Source organism: Lucilia sericata, unplaced genomic scaffold, assembly GCF_015586225.1.
Source record: "Lucilia sericata isolate MDLA Ls3-8-SP2 unplaced genomic scaffold, ASM1558622v1 Contig000639F_arrow, whole genome shotgun sequence".
In the NCBI taxonomy this organism is placed as follows: Eukaryota; Metazoa; Arthropoda; class Insecta; order Diptera; family Calliphoridae; genus Lucilia; species Lucilia sericata.
In genome coordinates, this window is record NW_023994645.1 from 157,112 (window position 1) to 170,147 (window position 13,036).

General features: G+C 31.1%; 1 protein-coding gene across 2 annotated transcripts in view; it reads left to right on the plus strand.

Annotated features, from left to right (window-relative positions):
- Positions 1-10,764, plus strand: part of LOC119606940 (putative uncharacterized protein DDB_G0277255) — a 141,883-nt gene extending 131,119 nt beyond the window's left edge. For both annotated transcript variants that reach the window (XM_037960612.1, XM_037960613.1), the window contains 2 exons: positions 7,556-7,680; positions 9,935-10,764. In XM_037960612.1, coding sequence (XP_037816540.1) covers positions 7,556-7,680; positions 9,935-10,059 — 250 coding nt within the window. In that variant the 3' untranslated portion in view covers positions 10,060-10,764. The remainder of the gene's footprint in view (positions 1-7,555; positions 7,681-9,934) is intronic.
- Positions 10,765-13,036: the final 2,272 nt, after the last annotated feature.

The window sequence follows — 13,036 nt, forward strand, 5'->3', positions numbered from 1 at the left end:
ACATTCATGTATCTTTCGCAGAAGCTTTAAATGTTTATTTAACTTTAGATAGTGGGGCATTAAAAGATGGGGGGTATATTGTTTTTCGCATTCCGTTTTTAACATATCGAAATATTGGTCTAACACCTAGAAAAGTATATATACTCTTGATCCTCATTAGATCCTAAGACGATCTAGCCCTGTCCGTTCGTCTGTTAAAAACACGATAGAATCCGAACGGATAAAGCTAGAGAACTGAAATTTTCCACAAATGCTTTTTATTGATGTAAGTTGTCTGGGCTAGATAGGTCCACGATTTCACCTGCTCCCCATATTAATGGCCCTACGATGTACAGTTCAAACAGTCATAACTGGCCTAAAAAGATCAGTACAGTGATAAAATTAGCATAAGCAAGTTTTATAAGAAGATAAATTTCTTTACTAAAATATATGAAGATCGGTCCATAATACCCTCTACCAACCGTATAAGGCCCCCACTCAAATGCTTATTAAGAGCTCAAAAATACTACTTCAGCGATGAAATTCACTATACAAATGATTTGCGGGAATCAAATCTCTCAACCAAGTTTTATAAGGATCGGACCATAATCGATCCTACCTCTCATAAAGATCCACCTTCAGAAAAAGCTCGTAGTTGGCATAAAAGTGCCAGAATATTGAAATATAAAATTTTATATAAATAAGTTATATATTAACAAAAATCTCTCTTTTATGATGATCAGTTCATATTTGACACTACCCCCCCATATAAGGTCCGAAACAAAAAATTACTTTAATGCTCATATCTGGCTTAAAAATGTCAGAATAGCGATGATATTTATCATTAACAAGTTTTGACAAACCAAAATCTCTGTACCAAATTTTATGAAGATCGGCCCATAATTGACCCTACCCTTCTCCAACGACCATTATGGGCTCAGAAATACTATATACTACACAATAAACAAGTTTGTGGGAACTTAAATCACTCTACAAGTTTTATGTGGATCGGTCCGTAATTGACCATATCCCCCATATAAGGTTCCCTTCATGAGATGACTTTAACTTTCATATATGTCTAAAAAATGCCTGCAACGAAAATTGACATAAATGTATTTTATACTAACCGAAATCTCTCTATGAATTTCTTGAGGAAGGGCCAAAAGTGTCCCTACCTCCCATATAAAATGATTTTAACGCTCAGTGGTATTAAATTCGATATAAGCAAGTCTTGTACGAACAAAGGTTTTTCTACCAAGTTTAGTGAGGAATTCACCTTCTACAGAAAATGACTTTAACTCTCATAATTGGCTTTAAAATGTCCGTATAACAATGAAATTGGACACAAAAAACTTTTTGTGGAATCAAAATTTATGTTAATGAAACCTAATTTTATGAGGATCGGACCATAGTTTACGCTACTCCCAAACCATCTTACAGAAAATCAGTTTATAGTTAATAAAACATACCAAAAGTTTAGCATTAGGATAGAATTATATTCGTATTCAAAAAAATAATTACTTCTTCAAATTTTGGAAAGCTGGGTCCATTCCTCATTGAAACCCTTATTTCAAAAATCACCCTGACGTTCATATTAATATAATGATCGAAGCCCATAAATTGGGCCACCATTCGATATTAACTTTAGGCCCTATTCATAAACAAACTTAAACTTTAAAAGTGTTTATAAATCAAATTTTGTATGACGGTGAGTACTTATTTAACATTCAAATTCAAGGATTTTCATATTGCCGGATTCCCTAGCTATAAATGCCAGATTTATTAGAAAAGGAAATTTCACCTGATATCCTAAAACGACTAACAGTTCTTAGCCTTTGTGTGACTTGAGACTTGTATTTCTGTACAAACCAAAGTTAAAGCGTAGTTAAATGTTTAAGATATTTGTGTTAGTTATTTGTATAAGATTTGTTACAGCTGAATATGAGCTGCAATATTTATTACTTATTCTAATTGATAAAGGAAATTCTAATAAATAAATAAAATGTTACAAAATAATTATAGCATTTTTTTCTGCTTAAATTATGGCCATTTATTCACCTGAAAACTGTTCAATACATGCACTAAGTGCTGTAATTCATTATAATAAATATTTATTTTTTTTAACATTTTCATTAAATTGAATTCGACAAGCTTTGGCAACATTCTATTACCACATCTCATGTAATATTTTATGAAAGTTAATATAAATACTTTATTGCCATGTTATCAGGTCACTGACCAATTGATTACACGTTACAAACAATACATATACAACTCTATTTCGGTGTTTCAGCAATAAAATAAAAGTTGTCGGTCTATTTAATATTAATGATGATGATGTGAACGATGGCAATGACTACGAGTAAATAAATAGAATTTGCTGTATTATAAACCAAAACAAGATACATATATAAACATGTTTGTTTATGTATTTTCTGTATAAACATTCTGCTTGTAATTTAAATATTTATAGACATGGGACGATGTCTAAGCCATTAATCAAAACGTTGTGTTTGGTAGATTTGGTCTTCCCATAAAATGTCCGTTACAAATGTAACTTTAAATATATAGCAAAATACTTATTTCATATATGTATATAATGTACTTATTTGTAATACTTATGTATGTAGTGGTGGAATATATCGCTTACGTTAGGCAAAATGGTCACTACTTAACAAATTCAAGTTTTTAATAATACTCATCCATATTTTGTACCTCCCCAGCAAAAATATTGTAATGACTTGTGCTTACTCAACAACTTACTTTTCAGTGAACACTACATATCGTCTGTATTACTTAGAAGGAGTCTAGTAATGGCTTACAAATAATGTAATATGTAAATACTTATTTTTTACCTTCAAATATTGTTCTCGAAATTAATAGAAGACACAATAGGCATATCCTGGTATGCTTTTTCTATTTCTTAAACAAAAACTACTTAATTTACTCCTTATTTGTATGCGATAGTACCGACGTGGTAAGCACATGCCTCCAATGAGTTTAAATAATGACTTATTGTTGAATGTAAATTCATATTTCTAATTCACCTGGAAAGCTATAATAAAATGGTTAAACAATATTATGACTCTTCAACATTCCAGTAAGCGATATGTTTATATGCACAAAAGTAAGTATAGTATGTAATTATAATCATTTATCACTTATTGGTAAGTTGAAATTGAATTGTTTGTTGAATTGTAAAGGCTGAAATGAAATACATACATAAATAAGTCATGCATTACATACATTCCGACAAGTCTTAAGAGCTTTCTTCTTATATGAATGTATATCTTTAAGCTAAAAATTTCTTACACATACATTAAAAACAACTATGTAGTTTGCTGTGTTAAGAAATTGCTAGCAATATCTATAGTAATTTATAACATTTAACAAAAATATATATATATATTTATACAAACTTGTTATTAATTTTGATTTGTTACAAAGATTTCCCTATAGATGTTTAGATTTAATACATAAGTAAAAACCACAAAACCTACCGCAAACACTTTCTGATTAAGACATCTGCATGCATGTGTACCAAATATGTAATATTTACCAACATTTATTCCCATATTAGTTTAAATTACGATTCTTGCAAGCAAAGAAAAACTAATTCCTAAGTAGAGAAATAAGAAATATATAATAAAATGACATACAATGTATCAGCACCTTCATGCTTTTGATAACAAGAATTGTTGTATAAAAGAGTTAAATCATTGATATTTAAAAAGCTTGTTTCTGAATTATTTTAAAGGCTATAAGTACAATTTAATGAAAATCTGCCAAAGATTAAATAACCAGCAAATACTAAATACCTGCAATAGTGATTGTAATTGGTATAGCTTCAATTACAATTGGTATCATCCAAGATTGATGATTCGTACTAAGTCTACAACCCATGTATGTACATCAAATTCAAATAATGGGGCAAAAACATGGTAATGACTTGTATTTACTCAACAACTTACTTTTCAATGACTACTTCATACTATCTGCATTACTTAGAATGAGTTTAGTAATAACTTACAAATAATATATTATATAAATACTTACTTTTCAGTCTTTCGAACTTTTTTTTTTTTAACAAAAACGAAAAAATATTATTATTGTGGAAACTAATATGCCCACTGCATATCCACGTAGACAATCTTTTTCTCAAAACAAAACTACTTACATACTACTACCTATTTGCAGGTGATCGTAGTAAGTACTTACCTTACTGCCTCCCTATTTGTAAGCGATCCTCCAATAACATCCCCGTGTCTAAATAATGACTTATAATGCTATAATGTAAGCAAATTTTAGCATTTTTAGCAACTTTTCAATGTAAGTTTTTGCTGGGTATAAGTACTTATTTTTATAGCGATGGCATAAAAGATTAATAAACATGAAACTCAGGTTCGCATACTTTTTTTATGTAAAACAAACTAACTTATTAAATTACCTATTTGTAATGACTTATTTAAGTCCTTATTTTTAAGCTCCATATTCTACCTAAATTTCCTAAATAAAGAAATCGCAAAAAATTGCACATAAATAAGTATATAGAAGTCGCTCTGAAAATGTTTTTCTGGATAGGTCCATAATTTGTCATAGCTCCCATATTAGGTACCTTTCTCAAAGTGAAAGGAATGACATATTTTATTACTTAATAAAGATATCGAGACAAAAGTCGTTATTAATGTGTTTAAATTATATGTTAATCACCCTTCTAAATTTTTTTCGTATCGGTCCATAGCTGGTCATACTTCCCTCTCATATAAGGTCCACTTCCGAAATTTACTTCAATGCACATATTTCATTGTCAAAAAAAACATCCCGATTAAAATTGAAATATACATACAAATAAATCATTGGTTTCAGATAACTCCATATTTAGTCATTCCTCTCAAATAAGGCTAATACCATATAATTCATAAATAATTCATAACATATAAAAGAATATCAGGATAGAATTCGGCTTGATTATGTTTTGTGTATCGATAATTATTCTGCGAAATTTGATTCAGATTGGGCTATTATTGGTCATTGCCCCAATATAAGGTAAAGATATCGGGCTACAATTTGACAGGAATATGTTTTGTATTTATATAAATCATTATTCGTTTTTTTTTCCGGATGGACACATAATGGGTCACAGTTAGTTAGTTAGTTAGTTAGTTAGTTAGTTAGTTAGTTAGTTAGTTAGTTAGTTAGTTAGTTAGTTAGTTAGTTAGTTAGTTAGTTAGTTAGTTAGTTAGTTAGTTAGTTAGTTAGTTAGTTAGTTAGTTAGTTAGTTAGTTAGTTAGTTAGTTAGTTAGTAGTTAGTTAGTTAGTTAGTTAGTTAGTTAGTTAGTTAGTTAGTTAGTTAGTTAGTTAGTTAGTTAGTTAGTTAGTAGTTAGTTAGTTAGTTAGTTAGTTAGTTAGTTAGTTAGTTAGTTAGTTAGTTAGTTAGTTAGTTAGTTAGTTAGTTAGTTAGTTAGTTAGTTAGTTAGTTAGTTAGTTAGTTAGTTAGTTAGTTAGTTAGTTAGTTAGTAGTTAGTTAGTTAGTTAGTTAGTTAGTTAGTTAGTTAGTTAGTTAGTTAGTTAGTTAGTTAGTTAGTTAGTTAGTTAGTTAGTTAGTTAGTTAGTTAGTTAGTTAGTTAGTAGTTAGTTAGTTAGTTAGTTAGTTAGTTAGTTAGTTAGTTAGTTAGTTAGTTAGTTAGTTAGTTAGTTAGTTAGTTAGTTAGTAGTTAGTTAGTTAGTTAGTTAGTTAGTTAGTTAGTTAGTTAGTTAGTTAGTAGTTAGTTAGTTAGTTAGTTAGTTAGTTAGTTAGTTAGTTAGTTAGTTAGTTAGTTAGTTAGTTAGTTAGTTAGTTAGTTAGTTAGTTAGTTAGTTAGTTAGTTAGTTAGTTAGTTAGTTAGTTAGTTAGTTAGTTAGTTAGTTAGTTAGTTAGTTAGTTAGTTAGTTAGTTAGTTAGTTAGTTAGTTAGTTAGTTAGTTAGTTAGTTAGTTAGTTAGTTAGTTAGTTAGTTAGTTAGTTAGTTAGTTAGTTAGTTAGTTAGTTAGTTAGTTAGTTAGTTAGTTAGTTAGTTAGTTAGTTAGTTAGTTAGTTAGTTAGTTAGTTAGTTAGTTAGTTAGTTAGTTAGTTAGTTAGTTAGTTAGTTAGTTAGTTAGTTAGTTAGTTAGTTAGTTAGTTAGTTAGTTAGCCTCAAATAGGAATAGAACACTACCGGACACCACTGACAATCATTTTTTTCAAGTCTCAAATCTAACAATTATTATTTGTGTTACTACTATTTATATAATTATTACTTAAGAATTTATATATTTACAACTCTGCAAATATTTGTCTGTGTTTTCTATTTCAATAGAAATTCTTGATTTAATTAATCACAGTATTGAAATAAATTTTAGTGTATTTAATATGTTTGACAATTTTATCAAGTTAAATTAATTTTTAAAACTTTTTCTTGATGAAACTAAATACTCTTAGGAATTAAATATTAGTTAATGATAAAAAATTCGGAATATTCTAAAATTATTAAAAATAATTGCATATTGTATATTTCTTTATATGGGCATTCAGGTCGATTATACTCCACAGAAATGTATATATCATCATACGAATTTGGAGAGGCGTCTTATATAGGACCCAGATAAAATCATGGACAAATTTCAATAAAAATCTATAACCATTGAATTGGCTTGAATAGTAAATGTGCAAGGTGTGTGAGACTAATGCATTACAAAAGTCAAGTTAAATATATACAAATGTTAATCACTTATACATTTCTAATGAAATTTTTAGTTAATACCATTTTAAATATTTCGAAATCAAGCGTCAGCTTTAACATGCATATATTCTAAGAGAAGTCCTTGCAAAGCTAACAAACTAATTAATTTCCTTTTGAGTTGTTTTCGTACACAAATACAAATTAGTCTTTCACACTATAAACCATAGTATGTATGTAGTTGTAATGCTAAGAAGGTCGTATATTTACATTTCAACTACAAACATCTAAACGAAAATATCAATAAATTATTATTGTAGTTTGTAACGAACTACATTTAAACCAAAATGTTAATATATCAGGAAAACAACAATGAACAAAACATGTTCGAAAAGTTAAAATAAACAATGAGTTCCTTTTCAACTTATAAATTATCTAGAAATCTAGAAAGAAAGTAAATGTATTTGGTGTTTTCACACTTGATTGCCACTGTAGATTTTACAACAGGGGCATTACATTTGTAAAATATAACTTTGCTTTTATCTAATTGTTTTTGACACAATGACATACAGCTCTAAGGATCACACTTACCAACATGTATACAATATGGTATATAAACAAAACTAATATGCAAAACTTAGATATAATATGTGCATAAGTATAAGTGTATGTATTGAATTTTAATTGAATAACTCCGCAGTTCGTAGAGCCTGCCTAAGTCATTAGTTATTTTAACAAGTCTTTATTACACATATGGAAACTGCAGGGTTACATATTTAACAACTGCTGCAACTTTGTGTTTGAGTATTTGTGGCAAAATTAATTTATATACATTGTACATACATGTGTGTTTAAACAGTTTTTCTATTTATTATTTTGCAGTTCGAACGATAAATGGCTTACGAGTCGAGTTACAATCACCGATGCAAAATTAACTGACACTGGTAATTATTCATGTTCGATTGGGCGACTGTTTACGGCTATTGTACAGGTTCAAGTGTTGACAGGTAAGTTGTAGATGAATGTGTGTTTTTTTTCTATTTTATATATTGTTAACTTTTCAATATTTATAGTGAATATATTTTTATAAAAATGCGACATTGTTATTATTAAGTGCACTTCGGAGAATTTATAGTAATTTTTTTGATTTATCTCGTATTTTTTTTGCTATTATATAATAGCTTTTGTATTCAAGTATATCAATTTTGTAATGCACTTTAACTAGCTACAATGCTGATAATCGCTTTAAACTATAAAGATTTCAGTAACATATAGTTCCATTTTAAACAGCATTTACTTACATATCTTAACAACAAAACCATGGATATATTTTAAGGGATTTTGTAAAGAAATCTGGTATTAGGTATGAAATGCGCAGCGGTTCATAATTATCTATAGAGATTTCGAATCTTAAAGTTTCAGTCTTCTTTAGTATATTAGTATTTTAACCACTTGGTTGAATGGTTTTTCAGGCTGCGAAAAACGCATACGTGGTCCCTTTATGATAATTAATGGTAGATTAAGAGAGAAGTTGTGATTATATATAGAAGGAGAGAGCCTTAAACTCAAAAGAACTATTAATCAGTGGTGTTAGAATTTGTTTCACCAAATAAACCTCACTGACTGATAAAGGCGTATAGATTATCTAGTTTAAATTCAAATGAATCTCAAGTATCCACCAAAATTCGATGCCTCATATATCAGATATTATGTCACTATCCCGGACAGTGATATAAGATATGGTTAATAGATTCTTCTTCTCCATCATCCTGTCAGCTTCTACAGAAGTGATTGTAAAGTATTCCAAGTCTCATAGCATGGTTATCAAATTTATAGCTACCATTCTGCTAAGCTTGGATCGTCTTTGTTTCAGAAGATAGTACATTCGCTCTTAGCAAGCTTTCTTCGTTTGAATGCAAGTTGGTTCATTTCTCCAACTTACCTGGGATTGCAGGTTGGTTCATTTCTCCATCTTACCTGGGAGAGTTCGTAGAACATATTGTCTGTGAGTGTTTTGCATACATTTGTGAACCTATTTTCGCGAACTCGATATAGTTGCCTGTAGAATCCCCTTGTACTCGTACCCATACGAGTGCGATGTTTGATTATCTCGCCATTCTATTGATGGTTAACCGTCATTCCTTATGTAGAGTATACACATATCAGGGACTTGATTGTAGCAGTAAATATTAAGATATCTCTGTTCAATATTCCGTTGTATCAGATCCAGTTTGCTGTTCATTTAATGGCTGATATCGCGGCCCCAATTGGACTGCAATCATTGGTGATTCTGAAAGTAATTCTGACTCCAAATTGTGGAATAAAAATTCCTTCCCTTTACTCGTTCTCCTCGTTAAGAGCCATCCGTGTAAACATATAGTCTTCGTGGACCTTCCTCTAGTCCCACATTTTCATTTTGGGACGCAATAATCGATATTATACAGTAGGTTTTCTATCCTATCGGTAATATATACTTGCATGTCCATATGATATATACGACCATTTATTTGCATTTAATCTGAATGCCGTTGTGAGTGCAACTTTTTCTGGCCAACAAGCCTGTTGTAATCCAGTTTAGCAACGCAAAAAGAGATTTTGTTGAAGTTGTCCTTAGTGATCTGGTTATTAGAATCGACATTATCCTTATAACTTTATCAAGGAGTTTGCAAATTGAGCTTATATTTAGTGCTTTTCACCAAATAATAACCACATAAAACTATTGTACAATCTACTGTACAAAGTCAGGCTTTATCCTCCATTTTTCTCCAAAAGCTTTCTTGCAGATTTACATTAAAGTTACCATCTTACCATGGGTTTCCATGATAATTTACTTTGTTTTTAATAATTTGTTTACTGGAAAGGTCTTCTTAACTCTAGAAACTTAAGTATGTACATATTTTTGGAACAAAGTTATGAATCCTAACAATTTCTTGCAGAATTTTCAAACATAACTAATAATAAAATACCATTAAGACACCCCAAAGTTTGAGGCTCAAACTTATTTCGCTCCATAATCTTGTACAAACCAATTAGCTTTATTATCCTCAAAATTTAATTAATGTACTTGTAAAAATCTTAAACTTGCAAAATTCTTTAATCACGACATGTGACAAAATTTGTTTAACATACATACAACTACATATAAGTGAAAATTCTTAAAACATTTTACACTTTTATGACTAAGAGTTTAATTAACTGTTAACTACCTTTTGTAAAATCTTTTAACCACATTTTATATTCTTTCACTTCTCCTTATTGCAGGTGAATTACCGGCAGCCGTGCAACATAATTCTGCAGCAGCTGTAGTTGTGTGCAACATAAGCATAAGAGAATTGATACAATTATATTGGATTTACGTTACAGCTGCCTACTTTGTTATGAACTAAATAATGCCGTAATATGTATGGCAGGCAGGCAGGCTGGCAGCCTTCGTTTGGTGGCAGAAACAGTTGACAATTGCAGTTATTAAGTTAATTAAAGCAACTGCTGTAAAAGTCAACAACATGCAACAAAGAAATAACAAAAACATATACAGAGCCAAAAATAAAGAAAAACTTAAAAATAATTATTAAAAATTTAATATAAAAGAAGTAAAATAATAAAATATGTAATAAGCTAAAGGAAAAGTAAAAAATCCACTTTTCTTTTAATTAACAACAGTCAACAGCCAATTAACACCCACTAGCAACTCAACAAAAAAAAATAATAACAGCAGAACTTGCAATGAATCTGGGCTTTACAGAAATAGAAAGTGTATAATTTTTGTTTTAATTAAATACTTAAAGACTTCCTTTTTTCACTAGCAAAAGAAATTGTTAAATTTACGCAGCGCAAGACGCAAAATAAATTTTTCTACTTACTAGCAATTTGTTTATATTTTTGTCGTTTCTTTGCTCTAAAGTGTCCTTTTGTTTTGAGTGTTGTTGTTTGAATAATTTTCATAATTACAAAAAATAACTAAGTAAAAAAGAAATCACAACAGAACTGGAGTAAAACTAAGAAAAGCAGTTGTCAAAAGTCATAATAATATTATTTTCCCCCCATCAAAAAAAAAAAAAAAAAAAAGAAACAAAATTGTTATTTTTCCAACATACAGAAATAAAATGTGATTTCGTACATAAATATGAAATGTTTTCACCTTCCTGTTCAACTTATACACAAGCAGATGCAGTTAGTTATGTTTAAAATAATAGCAATATAAGTAATTTCATTACTTAAATACCTTTGGGAGTAGTTTAGGTTGTATAAGTTCACGAATTTGTGTTTAAAATTATTTTCTGATTTTTTTATTACTACCGCTATTTTACTGCACTGTGTTGTAGTAAGTTGCTTAAAGTTTACAAGTTTTTATTTTTTGCAGGAAATGCGATTTCCTTATCTTCCACCGCTACTTTGCTGACCTCAAATGTGTGTGCAGTTGCGTAAAAGTTGGAAACTTGTTTATAGCCAACAGTACTACTACTGTAGAAGGGTGTTATATATTTAAATCAATGTTTGTAACTCTCAAAAGCCGACTTAATATTGTTTTTGTCATTCCGTTTGTAAAATATCGATCTAGTAATGTCCGTCTTTCTGTATTTCTGTCTATCTATCTGTCTGTCTGTCTATCTATCTGTCTGTCTGTCTGTCTGTCTGTCTGTCTGTCCGTCTGTCTATTGAAAACACGATAGATTTCAAACGGATGTAGCTATCGATCTGAAACTTCGCACAGATAATTTCAGTTGATGCAGTTTGTTTGGCATTGACAATGGGCAATATTGGTCCACGATTTCGCCTAGCCCCCATATATTTTCTACATCAGAAAAAGATTTTAACGTTCATAACTGGCTAAAAGTAGCATATCAGTGAAATTCGGCATAAACATGTTTTATAAGAACCTAAATCTCTCTGTAAACTTTTATAAGGATCGACCCATAATTGACCCTACCCGTCATATAAGGACACCTTGTGAAAATGACTTTAATGGTCATAACAGTGTAAGAAAATCGTCTATAACAAGAATGTCGAAGTGCTTTACGTTAACACCTGCCCTGAGGGCCTTATTTCGCGGTGGTCTGTTTCATACACTGGGTGAGCTAAAATATAACGACTTACCACAGCCCCACTGTGTTTCTTACACGCCGGTGGCAATTTACGTATATGGATCCATTATACGCGCACTTTGCTTTAGTAGTCGAGCTATCTTTTGCCATAGTAGCCCCGTTGTGGAAGGACAGGTGTCATGAGCAAACTCAATCTAACTCCAACAAGGAGAAGGCAATCACTGGTTAGAGTCGATAGAAGGGGCGGACCCAACATCAGGTGAAAACACCCTATTGATCCCATGACAATGTCATTGTCCCCACAAACAGTCTCATCATCTAAAGACTCACATCAGTGCATTCCTGACCTTATATGTCGCCCAACCACACTACTGAGATGGCTTCTGTTGGTTTGGCAACAGCACCTAGAGACGTATATGGTAGCCCGAAATATCCAAGATAATAAATCAGGATCCCTCTTCATGAACCGATCTGTAACATAGGATGTAAGAATTTCCAAAGTCAACTGAACCCAATAATTGCCCCGACAAATAGTCGCGTAGCATGAATCAATATATCCTGTTGAAATGGCAACAGTACAGAGAAACTTCCCCGAAGCGTAAATAGGCATACTAAATCAGTACTAGTCTCCAATATATGGAGACTTTCCCAATCTTTCACCGATTTTTGCATCAGTTCCATTCCCATGATCATAAAGATCTTTCTACGGAATGACAGGCAACTAATGAACGCTAACCTGACAATTCCCCAGCATATACCGGCTTCCTGCTACATGACCGGTAAGAAATATCGATCGGGTTCAGGAATCCAGCATATGCTGCTTTATACACAAACCTGTATCATTTGAAAAGAAAATTAGCCAGCGCATTGAATATAGGATATATCAGCCCTTAAACCATCAATCTCTTCCCGCGAATTTGGGTTTAAACCATAGCCACTACCCGAAGGTCCCGAAGGAACCTCAACCAACTGACCAGTCCTGTGGGCAACTCGCCACCCGTAGTACCAGATTATGTGGTTCTCTGGTTAGACCCCATGTCAAATCATACCAAGGACTAGGTGAGAAGTGAAGTGACATCAACAGTTTATAGTCCCGTCAGGCTAGAGGTATTGGTAACACCTCTTTTCTCCCGTATTGTAATACACCAAGATGCGGATCTATCATCAAGGAAATATGCCCGGGGGACATCTATAACAGCGAAATTCGACATAAACATATTTTATTTTTATGGGTCCATATTTAACCCTATCCCTTACATAAAGTCTCACTCAAAAAATATACCACTATAGCGTTAAAATTCGACATAAACCAGTTATATAG